Genomic DNA, 23,129 nt, shown 5'->3' with positions numbered 1-23,129 from the left:
AGGCTTTGAACATTCATAGCCTCACCCACTTCCAGTTTGCTCTCTCTGTTTTCTGACCTGCTCTGCCGCCATTTCTCCCCACCACTATGGTTGTTGTGTTTATCACAGCAGAATAACTAATACAGTTACTATGTGCAAGTAAAAAGGCAGGGTGACACACACACACACACACATGCACACGCACGCGCGCACACACACACACACACACACACACACACACACACACTTTCTCCACTTAATTCTCTCAATAAAGCAAAGAGGGAACATTACCTTCCCCACTTTGACAGCGTAAACTCAGTGAGTTTAGACCCTGTGCCAGAGCAGATGCCCAGGAAGCTGCTCACCCCCAGAGGCAGCCCTAGCCTCACTTGATCAAGACAGCAGGCAAAGACCATGGAGGATGAGGAGACAGAAAATTCTTGAGGAGGAAATTCTGCTTTGCTACTGAGTAAAAATGAATTCTTTGCCTTAGGGACAAGGTAGAATTTACTCCCATAATGGGTTCCCCCCAGAAGGGTAGGGAGTTGGCTAACTATCACCCAAGCTTCCCCAGGCAGGTCTGAGCAGAGCCTGCCCTTCCCCAGGCTGTCATGCAGCTTTCTCCAGCTTACCACACTCTTCAGGTCCCAGTCTCTCAGGCTTCTTGAGGTGCTCTCTCCGGCTTTAACTGGCACTCAGTGGTCGCTTTAAACAATGTTGCCTCCATACTTGGCTCTACAAGGTAACTAAATACAGGATGGAAGCCTGGAATCTCTGCTTCTATTTGTCTCTACCTCCTGTACTCTGGTCCACCTGGTCCCTCTGAATGGAGGAACCTTATTCACTCAAGGTGTAGATACCTGTGCACTTGGGCAAGTCACTGTCCTAACCCTGCAGTCACCTTTATCCTAGAGATAGCAGGGTCTATAGGCAGGACAGCCTACACTCACAACAATTTACAGTGGAGAGGCTAGCCCTGCATAGATCGTCCTGTAAGACCCTAGGCTAGCCCTTGGAGAGATGGTCCTGTAAGACCCTCTGGTGCCCTCTGGGAAAGACAGGTTACCTGAAGGTCTGCAACACAGGATCAAAGCAGAGACGACAGGCAAGGCCACACCTTGGCCAGAGCAGAATTTAAACACACCATTTGGCCTGCCCCAATTCTTGTTAGAACACAAGTTTGCCCAAAAAGACAGTGGTCACTTTAAAAGGCCAAATCCCACAGTCTGAAGAGACCAGGCCACGCCTCCTGGCAGCTCTCCCTGGAACAGAGTCAGGAAGCTGTCAGTGCATGGCCTAACAGCAGCCCCTGATTTGTGGTCCTAACCTCTCCCTGGTTCCTCCATGTTCTTCTCTTCTTCACCTACCCTATGGTAAACTAAATCACATGGTGTGAAGATTCTGGTCACCCCAAAAAGGTCATGAAAGGCCAGACTTCTTTGTTTGGGAGCTTGATCTAGAGATCAGGGAGAATTTGGGAAGGAGGGTGTTCCTCCAAAGCTGCTCTCTGAAGAGTCTACTCTCCCATACCCATACTTACTCTTAATTAAGCTCTTTTTCAGCCTTTAATGTGAAAAGTCTCCTTCGCAGGATATAGTAGCTCGACGTCTCAAGTACTGAAAGCAAGTGATTGCTCTGTCTGTCCTCTGTGTCATATTACAGCAGCCTTTTGCTCTCTTCCCCCATTTTTGGATAGGGGTGTATAAGCATATGGAAAGCAAACGTAGGTGTTCTCAGTATTCAGTATTCACTGGGTAGCCCTCCCGGCTCTATCCTGTGTCTCTGTATTTCTATCTCCGTTCCTCCTTCCTAGTTTTTCTAATCCACATGCCCCACCCTGCCACGTGTGAACCCTGCTGAGGCTGGACCCCAACAGATGTCACCTCAATTCACACTACAACAGGGTAGTGTGAGTGTAGGTGTGATGTGTGTGCTGTATGTGGTGTGTGTATAGTGGGTGTGTGGCATGCATACATGTGTGTATGGGGTGTGAAGGGGCAGCAGAATGTGGAAACTTGGTGATATCTACAAGCACCCCATCTTCTCATGGCCCTCATGGACACACATGGGCAGCTACCTACGACCCTCAGACTCCTCCAGGGTTTTTCTGGTCCCCAGGGAATGACTGGATTCCAAGTTGCTCGCAACGCAGCTATTGAAACAGTGATTATATAAGGAGCTTTGGAAGACAGATTGGGTGGGACACTGTTTAAGGCTCCTCAAGGAAGAGGAAGAGTGTGTCTTGGGGCTGTTAAGACACACTTGAAGTAGCCACCTGACAGCCATGTTTAGTCAGGGGTGCCTGACTACAGGATAAAGTGCTTATTAAGAACAAGTCGAGTGAAAAGTCAGAAAAGGATGAAGGGGTTCTGGAAAACTCTCCTGGAGAGGGAGAGAGGAGTTAAGAAGAGTAAGTTGTTTCATCTTACTTGGGCATTTGATGGTAAGAAGGGATGTGTACATCCCAAGGTCAGGGTATGTGATCCAATTCCTGACATGTAACAAAGGAAACAGGTCGGATATTACTGTAACTGCAACTCCCCTGTCCTCTGTGGACTGTGTCTCTGCTGTCTGCAACTCCCCCGTCCTCCATGGACTGTGTTTCTGATGTCTGCAACTCCCCTGTCCTCTGTGGACAGCTTCTCTGATGTCTGCAACTCCCCTGTCCTCTACGGACTGTGTCTCTGATGTGGAAACACTTGGTAACAGTAAGGAAAAGGGCAGGCCTCCATCTCTGTGTGGTGTCTGGAGTTAACAGATCATAATGGAGTACTACTTAGTGGTAAAAAACAATGACACCTTGAAATTTGCAGGCAAATGGATGGAACTAGAAAAAGAAAACCACCCTGAATGAGGTAACACAGACACAGACAAAAACATGGTATGTACTCAATCATAAGTGGATATTAGACATAAAGCAAAGGGTAACCAGCCTATAGTTCACAACCTCAGAGAAGCCAGGAAACAAGGACACTAAGAGAGACATACATGGATACCCCTGGGTAGAGGAAGTAGACAGGATCTCCTGAGTAAATGAGCAGGAGTGTGGAAGGGGAGTGAGGACAGGAGAAGGGGTGGTGGGAGGAGAACATGAGGGACTGGGAAGGTCAAGTTGGGGGAAGGACAGAGAGGGAGAGCAGGGAAAAAGATATCTTGATAGAGGAAGCCATTATGGGGTTAGCAAGAAACCTGGCACTAGGGAAATTCCCAGATATACACAAGGAAGGCCCCCAGCTAAGAAGCTAAGCAATAGATTAAGCTGCGAGGGGGGCCTTAACTTCCCCTGTAGTCAGATTGATGACTACCTTAATTGTCATCATAGAATCTACACCCAGTAACTGATGGAGGCAGATGCAGAGCTCTACAGCTAAGCACTGGGCCAAGCTCCCAGAGTCCAGTTAAGGGAGGAGGAAGGAGCGATAATATGAGCAAAGGGGTCAAGACCATGATAGGGAAGAACACAGAAACAGCTGACCTGAGCTCACTGACTCGGGACTGACAGCTGGAGAACTTGCGTATGAACAAACTAGTCCCTCTGAATATCGGTGACAGTTGTGTGGCTTGGGCAGGGCAGCCTGAGGGATCAGAATTTATCCCTAGTGCATGAACTGTTTTTTGGAACCTTGGAGGGATACCTTGCTTAGCCTAGATTCAGGGGGAGGGCCTTGGTCCTGCCTCAAGTGGATGGGGGTGGCGGGAGGGAAAGGTGTGAGAAGGGGAGGGAGTGGGAACTGGGATTGGTATGAAAAATAAGAGTGTTTTAAAAATAAAAAAAGAACTCAGGGTCAATGAGATGGTGCAATGGATAAGAGCACCCACTGCCAAGTGTGATGTCATGAGTTCAGTCCCAGGAACCCATATAATAGGAGGAGAGAACCAACTCCCAAGAAGTTGTTCTCTGATCTCCACATGTGAGCATACACATAGACACAGGTTTGTGCACATGCACACATGCATGTACACACACATATACAGTAAATAAATAAATATAAAAACAGTTTTAAAGGGGCTAGAGAGATGGCTCAGTGGTTAAGTGCTTGCTGTTCTTCGAAAGAAACTGACTTCGTGTCCCAGCATTCACACTACCCAAAGTTTACACTACCCAATGCTCACACTACCCAGCACTCACACTACCCAAGTAGCTCATAGGTGTTGCCCGTGATTCCAGCTTCAGGATCTGACACCCTCTTCTGGCATCCATAGGCACCTACACACAGCACGTACACTTGCAAAAACATAAATACAAATAGAACAAACAGGAAAAAGATAATAAAAAGGCTGAGATAGATCTTAGTAGTAGAATGCTTTGCTTAGCATGTACAAGGCTCTGAATTCAATCTCTAACACTTCAAAACAAATAAAACATAAATGGCTGAGCTGCCAGAGAAGCTGCATGGGACAGCAATAAGTCCAGGAGCATCATGGGCTCCAGACCGAAGAGCATCGCAGGCTGGTGTTCCATGTCCCGTGTTGGGGTTCTGATGGATCAGACCGACAGTTGCAGCTCAGCCTCACATGTGGTCACTTTGCATAATTTGGAATGTAGGACTTAATTGTTGTCCAGTGTGAAATATCCCTTTACACTGTGTGAAAAAAATGTCGCTGTGATTGGTTTACTAAAGAAGTTGATTGGTCAATATCTCAAAGGATAAGGTTATGGGAAAAGCCAAACATAGAATGCTAGGAAGAAAAAGGTTGGAGTCTAGAGCCACCAGCAGATGCAGAGAGAAGCAGAAGGGGCATGCCATGCTGAGAAAGGGTACCATGCACACAGCAAAGCATAGATAAGAAATATGGGTTAATTTAAAATTTAAAAGCTAATAACAACCCTGAGCTATTGACTAAGCATTTGTAGTTAATAGTAAGTCTCCAGGTCAGTTATTATCTGGGAACTGGCAGGTGGGAAAGAAACGTCTGCCAACAGCCCAGCTGAAGCAAACTGCTAAGTCTTGGTTGCTGTCTGGTGGCTGAGGGGGTGACACGGACAGCTTGCAAATCTATGCCTCTCTTAACTGTTTTCAGGGCTGGCTGTGAAAGACAGATGCGAGGCGGTGAGGAAGTGTGTGTGAGGCCTTGGGTTTGACACCCCCCAACACTGCACAGTACACACATGCCTGAATGAGGTCTGGAAACCACACATGTGTGCTCTGTACTTAGCTCTGAGTATAGAAGCTTTTAACAGTCCTCTGCTGCCCTTAACTTTTATTCTTCCTATGTATTGCCAATCAGAATGCTACAATTCAAGCCATCTAAATCTTAGTTGCTTAAACTAAAAGTCATCTTATTTCCCATGAGTCTTGGCCAGGCCCAGTCACGGGTCTTTTGTCTGCTGAGGGTTGTCTGGGCTAGGTTAGCCTTGGCTTGGAGGCTGTTCTCCTTTCCACAGGGCCTCTCACCCTCCACCTAATGCAGGCAACAGGTTTTTCTTTCTGTTCAGAGAGAGTAGGAAGTCTCCTGGAAAGGCACATCTAGTTTCCCACCCTTCTCTCGTACTTCCACGGTTCCCGTGGTGGTTTCTTCACTCTGGGTGGATTAGCCTTGTCAGGTAATCTGGCCAATAACTGGGATGAAAGTCATACTGCCTACTTTGAATCTCGATGCTAAGTAACTTTGTATAATTCCATGTGCTCTTGTTGACCTAGCCAGCTGTAGCCTTAATGACCATGGTTGGGGATATCTCTGCTTCTAAGAGTACTAGAAGGGTGCCGGACACTCGAGAGTCACTTTCTTAGACCCAGGGAAAAGTTTACAATGACCAAAGGGGGAACTTACCTAACTGACACTGCTGGATGGAATGCTGAGTTGTCAGATAACTGGAAGATGAGTCTATTGCAGATGGACCAGAGATAAGGGATAGGGTCCTAGTGTGGCTCAGACCAGAAGGGAGGAGGACAGGCACCGAGGGAGTCTACCCCAGGTTTTTGCACCAAAATACAAGTCTCCCGTATCACCTGACTACCTGGTCATCATGGAAGCCTTCACTGCATGCTAGGGGATAGCCTGGAAGGAGCCATCACTGACATGGGTCTGATGAGGTTCTCAAAACCCAAAGAAGACGAAGAATATGAGATGGAGCACCAGAAACTAATACACACATCAAAGTCAAGACTCAGGAAAAAGCAGGAGACTGGGAATTTCTTAGAAAGGACAGGGGTAAGACCTTAAAATTCCTTTCCTGAGTCTAAATGCCCGAAGCAGTAGCCACCATCTCAGCCATCCACACTGCATCTGTGGACTGACTGCTTATGAGGCTCTACTGATGCAGATGCAGTGTGAAAAGACTGAGTTGTGTAGTGAGGAGCAGCGTGATGCATTCCCGCCGCCCAGCTCCCAGCCGCCTGGGCAGCTTATGCCCCAAAATAACAACACACAAACTGTATTCATTTAAACATTGCCTGGCCCATTAGTTCCAGCCTCTTATTGTCTAATTCTCACATCTTGACTAACCCATCTCTAATAGTCAGTGTAACACCACGAAGTGATGTCTTACCAGGAAGGATTCAGCATGTCTGACCTGGTGGCTGGCTTCATGGAGACTGTCCCAGAGAGGAGAGGCATGACAATTGCCTGAGGCGTCTACCTCACTTCCTTCTTTCTGTTCTGTCTACTCCACCCACCTAAGGGCTGGTCTATTAAATGGGCCAAGGCAATTTCTTTATTAACGAATGAAATCAACACAAACAGAAGACTCTCCCACATCAGAGGTGCATCTTTGTTGCAGGATATTTGATCACACTGTGAAACCTGAGACCGGATCAGGGGGCAGAGCCAGCAACCAGCAGACAGGAATTAGCCATAGAGAGTATGGAGGGGCCAGGAAGAAATATACTGGAAACGACTGAATCGTGTTCTTTAAGAAAGAACCTTTTAGGGCACAGGGATTAAGCCAGCCTGTGTCTTCTTGCAGACTCAGCCTCTCTGAGGAAAGGGAGCATAAGTTTGCCTGACATCTGCAGCCACACAGATCAGCAATCATACAGAAATCCACCAGAGCAGTGTAGGGCCCATGGGTCTACCCCTGCTCCTGGGGTTCATCTTGAGGACAATTTCTGCCAGCCAGCTAAAACATCCTGTTTGTTCCTGTGCTCCCTCTGCCCTCCTGATGGTTAGCTATAGGACCATTCTTTACTCCACCCTGGGCATGGTCATTTCCCACCTGCCTGGGGGGGTATTCCATTGTGCAGCAGCTAGGTATTTAAGGTCTTACCTAAGTTTGAATAAACAGCATTCGGCTGATCTTTCGAATGACCTGGGTCTCTGTGTGTTCTTTCAATCTCCAGGTCCTTGCCAGGTACAGTGGCTTGTGAACTATACCAAGAGTAACACAGGCGCAGGTGTTACAGAGCAGTGTCTGCCAGGAAAGGGAGATGCTGTCTTAAAGACACCTCTATGGTACAGAAGAGCCAGCCTCACTCAGAGCCAGGCTTCCTTGGGAGAGCAGGTTAACTCTGCTAGAAGACACATATTTATTACAAAAAAACAAAATCCAAAACCAGACAAACAAACAAACAAACAAAAACCTGTAGCAATGCATGTCTGCTGAATGAGAGACGGAGGCTCGAAACCCTGGCCTGGTGAGTGATGCTCAGAAAGAAGCCAGCTGCTAGCTCTCCACTTAGAGCCTTTTAATGACCCAGTGCTGATACTTAGCTTCTGTCCTGCAGATCAACCAGGTGAACAGTGCCTGGATTAAATCTCTGAAACCTTGTTTTCCCTGAGGCTGAGTCTCCAGTGTGAAGACAAATGGGCTCAGAAGCCTAGCCTTAGAAGCCAGCCCTCCACAGAAAGCAGGAAATAAATAACTCCAATGTTCCTTCTGGCTCAGGCAATTGTTCAAATGAGCTCTGCCCACAGCTGCCAAGGGAGGGAGAGGGGTGTCCCTCAGGCCTATCCTAGCTGAGGGGAGGGTATCCCTCAGGCCTGTCCTGGCTGAGGGGAGGGGTGTCCTTAAGGCCTGTCCTGGCTGAGGGGAGGGGTGTCCTTAAGGCCTGTCCTGGCTGAGGGGAGGGGTGTCCCTCAGGCCTGTCCTGGCTGAGGGGAGGGGTGTCCCTTAGGCCTGTCCTAGCTGAGGGGAGGGGTGTCCTTAAGGCCTGTCCTGGCTGAGGGGAGGGGTGTCCCTCAGGCCTGTCCTAGCTGAGGGGAGGGGTGTCCCTTAGGCCTGTCCTAGCTGAGGGGAGGGGTGTCCCTCAGGCCTGTCCTAGCTGAGGGGAGGGATGTCCCTCAGGCCTGTCCTAGCTGAGGGGAGGGGTGACCCTCAGGCCTGTCCTGGGGAGGGGTGTCCCTCAGGCCTGTCCTGGCTGAGGGGAGGGGTGTCCTTAAGGCCTGTCCTGGCTGACCACATAGTGAATAGAGGAAGAGGTGAGCCAATCTGCTTCATCCACAGTAGTCCACTGCTAGTCAGACTGACAGAAGAAAGAAGCCAACTCCTAGCAAGAGCACAGAAGCCCCAGCTCACTGGGGATGAGGGATGTCTCTATGAGGACCTGCCCCTCCCCACGGTATGCTATCCAGGTCAGAGGCCTGCAGATGCCCCACAGGTTGCTGGAATCTAGAGTCGACTGTGTTCTTCCCTGGTTTGTTCAGGATGCAGCAGTTCAGGGGCTCAGAAACAACCTGAAGCATGGGAAGTTCATTTGGCTGACTGCTTTCATGTGTGACTCTGTAATCTCAGCCTACTAGTATATAACATGAATTCCAATTGGTCTTAATAATAAAAGCTCAGAGTCAGCTATGGGGTGAAAGCTGAAGGATCAGAGAAGCAGAGCAGTCAGTCACTGGAGTTCTTCTCTGCTGTGGGATAATGCTCCTGTACACTATAAAGATTTGTCACTCATATTGGTTTAATAAAATGGTAATTGGCCAGTAGCCAAGCAGGAAGTATTGGTGGGGTAACCAGACTAAGAGAATTCTGGGAAGAGGAAAGGCAGAGATGCAGTCATCAGTTAGACACAGAGGAAACAAAATGAGAATGCCTTACTGAGAAAAGATACCAAGTCACGTGCCCAAACTTAGACAAGAATTATGGGTTAATTTAAGTTATAAGAACTAGTCAGTAATAAGTCTGAGCTAATAGGACAGTTTATAATTAATATAAGCCCCTGTGTGTTTCTTTGGGACTAAACAGCTGTGGGACCAAGCAGAACAGAGACTTTCATCTACACTTACGTCTACCAGTTTTTTCATCAAGATCACTAAATTTCTGGTCTAGAATGGATAAATCCAACCCCGAATTGCTCATGGATGCTTTATACTTTTGAACATTTGCTTGCAGGGAAGTTTTCAGTTCCTTCAATGATATCAGATAATTCGGCTCTTTTTCTTTTTCTTGCTCCAAGCTTGCAATCTGTTCATTTAATGCTTTGTTTTCTGGTGCTAATGACTCCAGTTTGGATGCATCTACCTTTTATAAATCTTTCAGTTTCTACTGCAGCTCTGCATTCATCTCTTCAAAGCTGTCAGCACTGGTCATGAAACTCTCATGGAATTTTATGGTGTAGTTCAAAAACTATGTTTAATTATGTATAATTCCATCTTTAGCTTCTTCTCTCCAAGGCTGCCCATCATCAAATAAAGGTGAGCTTCGCTTCCTGTCATGGCACAATAAATCTTGATACAGTCTACTAGCCACACCAAGGCTGCCACAATTTGAGGCCAGGTATGAGGGGCTCGCACTGTATACATGGAGCTCTTAGACAGTGCAAAGGAATGCCCAAGGTCTTTAAAAATTCTTGGAACCTCTTCTTCAAATTTTGTAATAGAAAACTAATAGGCACAGGAAGCCATAAAGAAAGGCAAAGATCTCCAGAAAATCTTTAGATGATGGGGCTTGTTGAGACTTCATGAATACACTACATACATTACCATTTTCTGTAAAAAACACAGCACCATCAAATACATTGTTGAATGAACACTTTATCATTAAGTAGTCTTGAATCCTTGATTTTTCTAGAACTGGAAAATATACCAAGTTGACTGAAGAAGGACACTAAAAAGAAATCCCACACTAGCTCAGAATTGAGTATAATAAAGGGTTATTTATTTAGGGGTAGACTCACAGATCACAGTTCTGTGCATGAACAGGGAACAGGAACTGAATCACACTGCCAAAGAGAGGGCAAACACATGCTTTACATCAGCATATATAGTATAAGAGGCCACGCCCAAGTGGGCAGATAACTTAAAGGAATTCCTACAGCAGTTGACTATTCCTGGATCCATGTCCACTAGTTCTTTTACTAAAGATAGAGACTTTTCTTTCAGATGTAGGTTTGTCTGTACTCAGCTTTCCAAAGGTTGTTCTCTCTTTGGTTTGAGGGGTATGAAGGTGTGTTTTATCAAGGTTCAGGGATCTTAACTCCTATATAGAGAGGCAGCCAGCACCACTGGTGAAAACTTCATGCCTATAAGGTTTCCCCTGGCTTCTTAATGAGACCTAGCACCCAACTTTCTGCAAACTACACAAATGAACACAAAAATGGTCACCAAAACAAGAGCTTCTGTGTCCACCAACCAAGGGCCATTTAAATTTTAAAATTTCCGCTAGCTTAACAAAACACGGAAACCTGGATATTCTTCCACTTCTCCTCTTTCTTCTTTAAAGAACTCAGATTGGATGAAATAATAGTCATGCCCAAACTTGCTGGCCTGGGGGTGACTCCAATTTGGGGGACTACCTGCCATTAAAAACATAAAAACACATATCAACAACAAAGGTTTAAATCGACTTTTTATCATGTGGCAACAAGCCAAGGAAATTATAAGGAAATGCCCTACTTGTTCTTTACACAACCAAGCTCCACTACCTGTAGGAAGTAATGCAAAGGGTACTCAAAGAAATGAAATATGGCAGATGGATGTGTTCCACTTTGTAGAATTTGATAAATTAAAATATGTACATTACACCATTGATACCTATTCAGTTTTTCAGTGGGCAACTGCTTTGAGTTTGGAAAAAGCTGATTTGGTAATCACACTTTTGCTAGAAGTTATAGACATATATACTTGTACAAATAAAGACAGACAGTGCTCCAGCATTTGTCACTAAGAAAATGAAACAGGTTTTTGCTTATTATAATATAAAGCATATTACAGGTATACCACACAATCCTACAGGGCCAGTAATTATAGAAAGATCTAATTGAACTCTATAGGATATGCTAAATAAACATAAAGGAGTAATAAAGATCCCCAGAAATATATTGTATAATGCTTTATTAACTTTGAATTTTCTAAATGCTAATGAGAAAGGAATAATAGTTGCCAAGAGACATTGGATAATAGGAAAAACTACAGAATTAAATCAGATATTCTTTAAAGATGTGTTGGACTCAGAATGAAAACCAGGACATGTGCTATGTTGAAGAAGGGGTTTTGCTATTGTTTTCACAGAAGAAGAAAAGATATGGCCACCATCAAAATTGATAAAGATTAGAAAGATTAGATTTGAACAAGAAGACTCTTATTAAGATTCTTAATTAGAAGAGATCATAGTTCATCAAACAGCATGACCATTCAATCTATACTAACCTATAAAACTAACAAATGCATTCCATTTGTTCAGATACAATTTGCCAAAAGGGAACCTCCTCCAAAAATTAGGGTTGAGGAAAGGCTTTGTTTTTTATTTTAGGAGAATAAAAGTATCAAGATAAGGAATCTGAAAACCAATGGACAAATGAAACATCTGAAGAAAAGGGACAAATCATCCAGAAAAAGTGTCCCAAGAAAGAGAGTAAAATATCCTATTGGTATATCACATTTTCAACAGGATATAACTACATAAATCTTCCCAGATGTTTGTGTCTGCTATTCTCTATAAACATATAAAGCAAATGATCTTTTTGTAGTCCTAGTTCAATTAAAGACTAAAGCTGGATTTGGAGTTGGAGTGTGGGCTCTCTCCTTCTCTAAACCCAAGTGTGCTTGTTAAAGTAAGATCCAAAATCTGTCTCATATCAGAACTACCTGATATGGAACAGAAGAAAAACTAAAATTAAGGGACTATTATTGCCACTAATCTCATAATCCTTTTGGTTTCATTTTGACTCTTTAACAGCTTTTCTTAAAGTATAATTATTATCTCAAAATTTATAACATTTATATGCATATATACTTTTAAACTTTTTGTCATGATATTAATAATCATATAGAGTACTAACTATTTCTATAAAAAGGCTTCATCTATCTTCCTGTACAGGATTTCAGGTTGAGTCTCTATCAGTTTTCTGCAGTGAACTATGACCATGCCTAACAGTGACCTTTGACATCTCCAAAAGGAAAAGGGAGCCCCACAACAATAATTCCTCCAAAACTATGATAAAACCACCAAGCTGAAAAACACCACCTAAAGAGCATCTTTGGACTATAAACTGTTCAGAACAATTTTGAGGTGGCTAGCTGAGATAATACAGCTTCACAAACTACTCTAGCCAGGACTTAAGACAAGCTCTGAATTTTCCCATTACTCAGAGACTGGACAACAAATGATACAGCTGCTTCTTCCAGAACTTGACAATTAACCCTAAATTTTCTTTTCAAGATTCCCTAAAGATGCCATCACCCCAGGACAGCAGGAAGTAAAATTAAGAATATGACACCCACATTCCCAAAGGGCAGGATGGATAGTTTTTGGTCTTTCATTGGGTTATGAATATGTACATCCATTTCTATTCTTATGCAAGGTATTGTACCTATACAGCTCAACTAACAATGTAATGCAAATTTCTAGTTCTTGAAAGTTATTATTACCAACTGTTTAGGATGATAAGGAAATGTAGGCTAGTAATTAGTCACCTATTATAATCAAACTTGTATTCACATTGGGTCTGCTTTCAAGGTCAAACAGAGATATATTTTAAATAGGTAGATCATCTTCAAACACTTCAGAGATATACAGAATATGGCATTTAAGGTGTTTTAATAACACAATTTTTTATGACAATGAGACATGTCTGCTCCTGATAGCACCAATCTACTACAGAGACAATGATGAGCACTGAAGAAATTCCACATAAATTTATTTTCTTTGTGGAAAAAGTAAGCCACTGGGCAAGAAAATGTCATTGCCTTGACATTATGCTGTTCTAATTGGATAAGGAGAGCACAAGCAGTGACTACCAAACCTTGCCAAGACAAGACAAGACAAGGACAGTCCTTCAGAAATCCTACTTCATAAAAAACTCTGTTGAATATTCTAGGCCTGTAGGCTGACGATGGATGCCCCAACATTACAGAGGAATGACTGTCCAGGCAGCCAGCTGTTTTAGTAATTTCTCACATTTTTTAGAAGTCACATGCTTATACTTCCTGCTTTTTCAGTTAATATTATTTCCTTCTCTCATGGATTTGAAGACTAGATAGTTATAGTTTTCCTTGTTTACCAGACTCAGAAAAGAAATTTACTAAAGAAATGTAAAGTATGTAAAGTTGAGAGACATAAAAAGTTAATTTTGAGGTGATAATGCATGTTAGAATAGAAAGTGAATTAGGTACAGACTTTGGACTCACCAATATAGGGTAGATATTAGAGTACTTTCTCTGAATTTGTCAAATGCAAATGAACTAGACATTGTTGATGTATTTATTGTATATAATTATTATATTTATTGTATATAGTTTTTATATACAATATAACCTTTTTATTTTAGACAAAAAAATGAAATGTGACATTTTGTGTTTTAACAAAACAAAGCTTGCCTGAAGATCAGAGTGCAGAGTTAAGCCACTAGAGGCCAGGGAGTGGTGGCACACACCTTTAATCCCACGACTCAGGAAACAGAGGCAGAGGGATCTCTGTTAGTTTTAGGCTAGCCTGGACTACACAAGATTGAATCTGTCGAAAAGAGAAACAGAGCTCACACAAAGGTGATCCCAGCACTTGGGATCCCACATCTTTAATCCCAGCACTAGGGAGAAGTGATATGGCTGTGGGAGGAGAGAGGAGCAGTGTGGTCTGAGGCAGCAGTCTGAGAACAGGATCGCCCCTTTGGTCTGTGCATTAGTAGAGAATTCGCACTACAGTAGCAGCTGACCTTGTGGAGATTTCCTGTTCAGGCTGGGACAAGGAGTCTTGTCACTGTTGAGAAGAGCAGACACATAACACATGTTTGCCCTGAAGCCTGATAGACAGACAGACAGACAGACAGACAGACAGACAGACACACACACGAATATCATTTCCCATCCCTATACTCAGATTACAGCAGCCAGCCCCTCCACCTTCCAGCCCCATTCCCATGCTCAACTTCCCTGTGTGGCCTCCTCTCATGGAGATGAGAGAATACCATGGGAATGAAGAGGTGGAAGCCTACCTCCAAGTCCTTACACCTATTCTAGCAAGCTGAACCCCAGTAAACTTACCTCTTCTGCATCTGTGTCCTCCAAAAAATTAGTCTATGGACTATTTGTTATGGATTTGCTGCAGATCCCCACAGCAAGCTGCCAGGGTCGAGACCATGTGGCAGGTCCACAAACCAAGGTGGCTGGTCCCCAGCCATGTGGTGGCTGTTCCCCAGTGAGTGGTGTGGACAGGCAGTGGGTAGGACTGCTGGGGACCCGAAAGCAGCCATTCCCAGAGACCATGCAGCAGGGAAGGTGGCTGGTCCCTGGCAACAAATGGATAGGGGGTAGGCGAGAGATGGATAGGCACATCATGTAGAGAAAAGTTGGACATTTATTAGGGGGGTTATGGAGGGGAAGGAAAAAGGGGAGAAAGAGAGAGAGAGAGAGAGAGAGAGAGAGAGAGAGAGAGAGAGAGAGAGAGAGGAGAGAGGAGAGAGACAGAGAAGGGGGAACGGAGAAGTGGGGAGAGAGGCAGAAGCTACCTAAGCTACCTCTTTGAGAGAGGGACGGGGAGAAAGCTGGGGTTGCAAGCAGGAAGGGAGTGGGTGTGGCTTGTCTCTCAAAGAGACAGAATTACACCATTCCCCCACCATAGGCCTCTTAAAAAGAGCAGGTGAGATGCAGTATGGGTAAGCTGTAGTGAGAGCTGGTTCCCTGGAGCAAAGGGATGTCACTCAGTCATTTCCTCAGATACCTATTCATTGTGACCCATGGGGCTCTCTTCCAGTCTGTTCAACTCTCTCCCACTAGAATGGAAACAACCCAAAGATAAGGTGCAAGTTCCATGCCAAGCCCCCTCCCCTGGGAGTTGCCTTATTCCAGACTCCACCCATGAGAAAGACTGCCAAACCCTGACCCCTCCACACAGATACTCAAGACCACTCCCACAAGGTATTTAAATAGAACTGCAGAGAACAAACACATGGTTTTCCAGTCTTCCTTTCCCGGCTCCTCTCTAGGGGGCTGGAAAGCCATCTGGGAGCATTGGTATCCATTAAACCTGGGATTTTTCTAATTTGGTTTGATTGGTCTGATTTGAATTATTGCATTGGTGGAGAGACTTCTGGGGTGCAGAAACTTTTCATTGGGTTCCTGCTATGGGTATACATCTGTCTGGAAGTCATGGGGACAGAGACTAATCCTCTGTGTGCTCAGAGCAGGGCTGACCAGGCTGGACCTCCTGAGGGAGGCAGAATTGAGGCTCTGCAAGAAACAGCCTATTTATCCCACATTTTCAGGCAAGGCTGGGGCCTCTGCTCTAGTTCTTAGTAGATTTTCTTTCCTGCTTTCCCTTTTTTTCTCTACTTATCTCGTCCTTTCCCCTTTCCTGCCTCTTCCTCCCCTGCCCCTCCTTTTTCTTTTCTTTTGTTTTAGATTAGACCCTGCTTTGTTGCCCAGGTAAGGCACAACCAGTCTTCCTGCTGAGCCTTTTGCCTAGCTGGGATTATAGGCTAAGGTGGCACCACCATACAGCTCTGCTTTCTATTGCTATGTGACAGACTGTCACAAAACTTAGTGGCCCAAGATCATGCTATCATATGTCACTGCTTGGATGGGTGATCCTTCTGCCCATGTGGCAGTGGCTGGGGGACACTTGATGGCACTCAGCCGGTCTGCCTGTGTGTTGGTCTGGAGCATGCGGGACAGATGGTGAGGTAGTTGGCACAGAGGTCAACCCACTGGCACATAGTGTTATGCCCAAATCCGCAAAGTCCCCCCAAAAGCCAACAAGGAGACCGAGTACCGAACATAAAAGCAAAGATCCTTTATTTTATACAAGTTTGCAAACTCAATCTCTCTGCATGTCCAGCATATTGGAATAAACAGAGAGCCCCAAGCTCAGTTAGAGTTGGGTTTTTATAGTAGTAAAAGTGGGGGTGAGGGTTTTCTGAGGTCCAGGATCACTGATTGGCTGACATTTTTCTAGGGGTGTCCTGGTGAGTGTGTGCTGGCAGGTGACCCTATTTACAGGGGTTGGAATGTTAGGCATTTCCTTTGGGTGGTTTGTTCTTGTGTGGTGCTCAGGTAATCTCAGTTTGTGGTTCTTCCTGAAACCAAGTATTGCTTCAGGGTAAACTACTGAGACTCAGGCCTCCATTACATTTATGGATGGCTGAGTCCTACACTGGCAGGTAACAATGGTTGGAAGTAAAGAACTTCCTTTGGGTGATCTGTTCATATTTAGCTTATTATGGCTGTCTTCTACAATAGGTGCTGGTCTCTTCAGCATGGTGGCTCCCATTCCCATAGACTAGCCCAGAAGACCAAGACAAACACTGCAAAGCTGGTTCTGACCCGGCTTTGAAAGTCACTTAACACCACTGCCACCACATCCTAGTGGCCATCCCAGAATCTAGAGAAGGAACAGAAATGATGCTGGGCATGGGTGGGGACTTCTTTGGCAATAAGATCCAACAGCCTCTCCAAGCTGAGCTCAGGGACAGACCCTGAAGTCTGGACACTGAATAGGAGGAGACCAAGAGCCCTCACACCTATGTCTGCTTCATTGAGAACAGGAACTAAAGGACCATAAGACCATTCTGGAGTCTCAGCCACTTGACCCTGTCTCCCACTGAGTGTTTTTCAGTACTTGTCTAAAGCAACTCAGTAGCGAAGACTCTTTCTAAGCATTAGGAGCCTTCCACCCAAGTGACCGTCTTTCATTCAGCAGATCTGCGACAGAACTCCCTTTCTCGGGCCCACAGGTCAAGAAAAGAGAGGAGTCCAGACTATCTCCCAGGCTCCTAAGGCCACTGCTCCTCCCCTCCCCAACCCCAGCCATTAACCACACTAATCCAAGAACTCAGCAAAAGGAGGCATATTGTTCTGGAAAAGGCTTGAGACCACCCACATCACCTTCTGGTGGCTTCTGGTGGCAAAAGCCTAGGAAGGTACTCAGAAGAACTAGAAAGAAACAGGGGATTTCTGTGACAGGTAGACAACTGGCCTATTCCAAGGTCCCAGAGTCTGAGTGAGGACCCCATTAGCTACTCCCTTTCTTTCATCTATGTATAGGTGAAAGGTTCTGGTGAGATCTGGCAATCCCAGTGTGGGCACCCAGAGGAGGGCCTTTTTTATTTTATTGAAGGCCTTGTCTTCAGCCTCAGCCCATTGAAAGGGCCAGCTCTCTTTTGTTTCCTCATACAGTGACATAGCCAGCTCAGCGAAGCTGGGAATCCAGAGACGACAGAAGCCAGCTGATGCAAGGAATTCTCTAACTTCCCTGCTGGAAGCTGAGGTAGGCATTTTAAGCACAGTCTCGTTACAGGCTTCAGAAAGCCAACACTGCCCTCCCTTGAGTATATACTCCAGGTAAGTCACTTTAGTTTGACAGATTTGGACCTTTTTAGCTGATGCCTGGTACCCCAGGGTTCCCAAAGCAGTAAGCAAATCACCAGTGCTTACCTTGCAGTCTTCTTCAGTGTCCGCTGCTGTCAGGAGGTCATCCACCTACTGCAGGAGAGTGACTGTGGGTGTGTCCTCCAGTATTCCCTGAGGTCCTCATGTAGGGAGCTTCATCAAAGATAGTTGGGGAGTTTTGAACCCTTGAGGGAGCCTGAACCAAGTCAATTGTCCATTGTATCCCTTTACAGGGTCATGCCATTCAAAGGTGTAAGGGCAGGCTGAAGAAAGCATCTTTGAGATCTGATACTGTGTACCAGACAGGGGTGGGAGGAAGTGAGTTCAAAAGAGTGTATGGATTTGGCACAGTGGGGCATTTGTCCATAACCCTGTGATTGACCTACCTAAGGTCCTGTACGGGCCATTAACCATTCGAGTTTGGATTTTTAACAGGGAGCAAGGCAGTATTCCAGGCTGACCAGCAAGGGACCAGGGTCTTACGTGTTGGCCTGCAGCTATGTAGACCAGGTTGGCCTTAAACTCACAGAGATCTACCTAAATGTTTGGATTAAACAGGTATGCAACCATGTCCAGACTTTTATACACTTTTATATTAAATCTTTTTTATATTAAATCTTTTTATGTGAAGTCATTTCCTGAAAGACTACATGAGTATGTCCCTATATGTAGAGCAAATATGAATCTGAGCATAGTGATTGACTCCTGCATTGCTATATGCAGCCAGCAGGATCAGAACAGCCCAGGTCTAGAAGAAACTATGGGCTTCACTGGAGTTAGCCACGAGGCCCTGAGAGTGGTGGAAGGTGGAGCTCAAGTTGTTTGCATCCAGCAGTCTGAGACAAGAAGACTGGCTTGACTTCAGGGCCTTTTAAAAATAAGGTGCAGCAGCAACAACCCTAAGAACTCAGCTCCCAGGGATGCCATCAATCATTTCTACAGTTCTCCCCTGTGGAGTTTTTTCTTTTTTTTAAAAAAAAGGAAAAATAGACAAATTATCAAGAAAATAAGTGAAGTGGTTTATTTTTCTTTATAGCCACAATAGTGCAGCTTAATACACAACCACACAGAACCTTGCCTTTCTCAAAAGAAAGCATATTCTTTATTGGTGCAATTCAAAAAAATCCACACTGGCTTTGCAATGGAGCTGGAGTCAGGAATGATAGTATGCACCTTTATTTCCAGTACTGGGGAGGCAGAAGCTTAGTTCAAGGCTAGCCTGGCCTATATCTCCAGCAGGACAACCAGGGCTGCCTCAAAAAACAAACAAATGGAGCTGGTAAGGATTAAGCACTAAATAGGCATGATGACACAAGGACTATGGATACCGTGGAGCCCTGGGCCAGAGAGCTGCAGTAGAGTTCTAGGGTGATGCAGTGTAGGGGAGCCCCACCTCATTCCTGGGTCACTGAGCATGAGAATGGGGGCTACACAGACGGAAGCTGGGGGTCGGTGTGCTGAAGGAGCAACTGGTCCTCTGTCTTGCTGTCATCACAGTACTAACATACTCAAGAAGAAACAATGGAACTCCGGAATGTGGTTTCAGTGAGGTTTTAATACACCCAACTAGAGATGGGGCTGAGGCTGAGTGCTTTATGGTTGGAGCTGAGGACTCTCCATCTGCTTAACTGACACTTAGAAGGACAGGCATAGGATGACGTTTGGACAGCCCCCTTTTGCAATTTGGGGGTAGAGGTGGCAGGCAGAGAATTTTAGGGGAATTAAAAAGAGGAAAATTCTAAGCCCAGATTCTCCATTTGATATACAGGATATTACTACATACTTAATAGTTGCTACATTAGATGAAGAGCAAAAATGAGTTCTAGACTGGAAACATGCTCAGCAGGGTAACACACATGCAGAGGGCAAAAGTTTGTTTCCCAACACCCACATCAAGCAGCTCACACCTTCCTGTAATTCCATCTCCTGGGGATCCAATATTCTCTTCTAGCCTCTTTGGGGCACCTGCACTCACTGTGTACACACTTATAAAAATACACATTGTAATGATCTGTCCTGTCCCTTTAAGAGACAAGCCATGCCCATTCCCTCCTCTGTCCACTGAGGCAGGCAGATCTTCCTTCTTGCTTGCAGCCTGAGTCTCTTCCTTTTCCATCTCCTTCTCAAAGAGGCAGCTTCTGTCTCTCCCCACTTCTCCCCTTCCCCCTGTTTCTCTCTCTCCCTCTCTGCTCTTCCCCTTCTCCCTTTCCCCTCCATAACCCACTAAATAAATATCCAACCTCACTCTGCATGGCATGCCTATCCATGTCGCTGTCTCTCGCCTGCCGCATGGCTTCCTGCCTGGGACCAGCCGCCTTCAGAGGCCTGCGGCGTGGTATCATGGTGTGCCCGTCTATCTGTCTCTCCTCATGGCCTGCTGCAGCCACTTGGGGAACTGCGCTGTCCCTGCCTGGGACTGGCTGCTCTCGGGACCTGCTGCCCATTGCAGTCACTCAAGAACCTGTAGCATTTTTACTTAATCCATTACACACATAATTTAAAATAAAATAGTATTTTAAAAGCAGGATGTAGGGCTTGAGTGTTGGCTCAGCAGTTAAGGGCACTTGTTGTGCTTGCACAGCACACGGCTCAATTCCCAGCACACACATGGCAGCTCACTACTGTGTGTGACACTACTTCAGGCATACACATGGTACACAGTACACATAAAACAACAGAATAAATAAATCTAAAAATACTCTAGGAAAGTGAATTGCAAACCACATAAGCATCAAGTCTTGGGACATTTTCACCTTAAGTGATAAGCTAAGACCAGAACAAGATGAGCTAAAGATCCTCACATCCTGAATACATAAATCCATCCTATTGTTTCATTTTGTTTTCCAACAAATTAGAAAAAAAATATTCAGCAATAATGGAGCTGGCTTCACTCTTCCTAGGACTGAGCCTGGGACAAGGAATAGTAGGTTTCCAGAGCCCCTCCCCCGGGGGGTGTCCAGCAATGGCACAGGTCTCCTACACTCTGGGGCTGGCAAAGTGACTTCAGTATGACCAAAACTCTCCGACACTTGCCAGAATCAAGTATCTGTAAAAATCATCTGATCTACATGGGAAGTAGAAAAAGACAAGATCTCCTGAGTAAACTGGAGATAAGGGAAGAGGGCAGAAGGGGATGGGGGCGAAGGGGAGTAGAAAAAAACGTATAGCTCAATAAAAACAATAAAATTTTTTTAAAAAAAGATAAGGATCAGAATGAGAAACCTGGTCTTGTTTCATTTTAAACAAGGTCTCATTTTATTGCCTTGGCTGGCCTGGAAATTTCTATATAGACAAGACTAACAGCAAATTCACAGAAATCCTCCTGCCTCTGCTTCTCAACAGCTGGTATTAAAGGTGTGTGTGCCACCATACTTGGTCAGAACCAAGAATTGGAATCAATGTCAGCAATGAGTTTTAATGAACCTTCTGGATGATTCTGTTGTACACTAAAGTTTGAGAACACTGTAATAAACTAATAAATTACCATTTTATTGATCCTTTAAAAAAGTATTTGTAAAATCAGTGAGAAGAAATACCCAGATTGGGACGGCAGGAATGGAGCAATGCCTAAATCAAAGGAACTTGTTTCTTCAAGCTCTTCAGGCAGTGATTCTGACAGCGAGGTTGAAAAAAAGTTAAAGAGGAAAAAGCAAGTGGTTCCAGAAAAGCCTGTGAAGAAACAAAAGCCTGGTGAGACTTCTAGAGCGTTGGCATCTTCCAAGCAGAGTAGCAGCAGCAGAGATGATAACATGTTTCAGATTGGGAAGATGAGCTACGTCAGTGTTCAGGATTTTAAAGGAAAAATTCTAATTGATATTAGAGAATATTGGGTGGACTCAGAAGGTGAAATGAAACCAGGGAGAAAAGGTATTTCTTTAAACATGGAGCAGTGGAGCCAGCTGAAGGAACAGATTTCTGACATAGACGAAGCAGTAAGAAAGCTGTAAAATCTGAACCATATCAAACTGTACTGTTGTAGCTGTTTTCATCTGTCTTTTTACATTGGCTTTTGCTTTCTAAATGTTGTTTTCCAAGCTGTTGTATATTTGGATTGCAGAACAATTTGTAAGGTGAATACTTTTTTTAAAATGTGCATTATTAAAATGTTCTGAGTAAAGCTAAATGTCAACTTTATTAAAGAGGATTACTTTGTGCCCTCCTACCTAGTGTAAAATAAAGCCAGATCATTACAATCTTAAAAAAAAAAAAGAAATATCCGGATTGAAGCATTTTTTCTTAAGCCTTAGTGGATTCAGAGTCAAGTGACTATTTTGTGTAAAGTAGCTTCTTCTCCACGGTAGGTGCTGGACTTTACTCAAATCAATCTGGTGTGAGAGATAAAACCCACTGGTCAATACCTTGAGATCTTGTCTAAGATATGAAGGAATTACATTTAAAAAAAACCTTAAGGAACAAAACGTAGGCACAGGAATGCATGCTTGCAGTCTCAGCCCTCAGAAGACAGAACAGGTAAGCACTGGAGACCCACCTCAGCTACACGAAGACAGAACAGGTAAGCACTGGAGACCCACCTCAGCTACATAGGACAGAACTCAACACATTCTGACAAATTCACAAGAACCAAGAGAAATTTAGAAGCTGGAAATAAATCTGCATCAACCACAAAAGCCCTCCACTCACAACACCGTCTAAAGATCTTTCTTGGTATCTCACTGCCATACATGACCCTCAGGAGCATTTATGCCTTGTTTTCTGTGGGCGGGCATGGGCTCCAGGTAAACCAGAAAAATCAAAGGGGGGGAAGAGACTCCAAAATGGAAAGACACAAAACACCACCAAAAAATAAATGCAATAAGACTCCAAGGGACTGTAACCTCAAACACAGGACAGTGTTTGGTGGAAGTCCTGGTTTCCAGAGGCTGTGGTCCACCCAGATGACACAGCCATCCCATTAAGATCCCCTGCCTCCTGATTCTGCCGAACTGGGTGCAGTGGAGTGGAGATGGTCCTGCATGAGAAGATGTAAGATGGGTCCTTTCTCTGCAGCGGTGCAGAGGCCCCTGTGAAATCCTCCGCTCAGTGATGAGAAAGTGGGATGTTTGAGTCATCAGCAAACACGGAGTTAAGCTTGGTTGCACTCTCTGAGCTCTTTCTATGTTCCTTAAGAGGGAGGCCCGAGCGCTGTGTTCTCCTGCAGCAGATGAGTGTTTCCTTTCCTTGAGCATTTCCATCAGGAACCTCTCCGCTCCGAGAAAACCAGCAGGGCCTCGCCAAGTCCACCAAGCAGGAAGCTGTAAACAGTAGCATATGGTCAGTTTTCCTCACCCTGTGGCCTACTAAAACTGCCTGGCACCCATAAACAGTAAGAAAGAGTGATGTGCCCCATGACTACCAGCCCAGGCAAGCCTGGCTCCAGGCACAGCCCAGAAACCATCATACCACATAAGGGAAAAACATCAGTTACATGGTGAGAGGTAAGAGGTCTGGGA

General features: G+C 44.9%; 2 protein-coding genes and 1 pseudogene across 2 annotated transcripts in view; 1 reads left to right on the top strand and 2 right to left on the bottom strand.

The window, feature by feature from the left end:
- Positions 1-1,178: 1,178 nt before the first annotated feature.
- Positions 1,179-14,082, bottom strand: LOC119815281 (annotated as a pseudogene).
- Positions 14,083-20,910: 6,828 nt separating this feature from the next.
- Positions 20,911-23,129, bottom strand: part of Tmem241 (transmembrane protein 241) — a 141,864-nt gene continuing 139,645 nt past the window's right edge. The window contains exon 17 of the mRNA XM_042055151.1: positions 20,911-22,931. Within this exon, the coding sequence (XP_041911085.1) occupies positions 22,871-22,931 (61 nt within the window). The 3' untranslated portion in view covers positions 20,911-22,870. The remainder of the gene's footprint in view (positions 22,932-23,129) is intronic.
- On the top strand, positions 21,243-21,626 carry LOC119815703 (activated RNA polymerase II transcriptional coactivator p15-like). Its single transcript, XM_038331981.1, has one exon. It carries the CDS (start codon positions 21,243-21,245, stop codon positions 21,624-21,626), a length of 384 nt encoding a protein of 127 aa, XP_038187909.1.

Source organism: Arvicola amphibius, chromosome 5 (assembly GCF_903992535.2).
Source record: "Arvicola amphibius chromosome 5, mArvAmp1.2, whole genome shotgun sequence".
In the NCBI taxonomy this organism is placed as follows: domain Eukaryota; kingdom Metazoa; phylum Chordata; class Mammalia; order Rodentia; family Cricetidae; genus Arvicola; species Arvicola amphibius.
Note: the sequence above shows the minus strand (reverse complement) of the source record. Positions and strands in the feature narration are given on the sequence as shown.

What these genes read in the sequence shown, in the direction of transcription:
- LOC119815703 (XM_038331981.1), top strand. Translation starts at nt 21,243, where the DNA reads ATGCCTAAATCAAAGGAACTTGTTTCTTCAAGCTCTTCAGGCAGTGAT.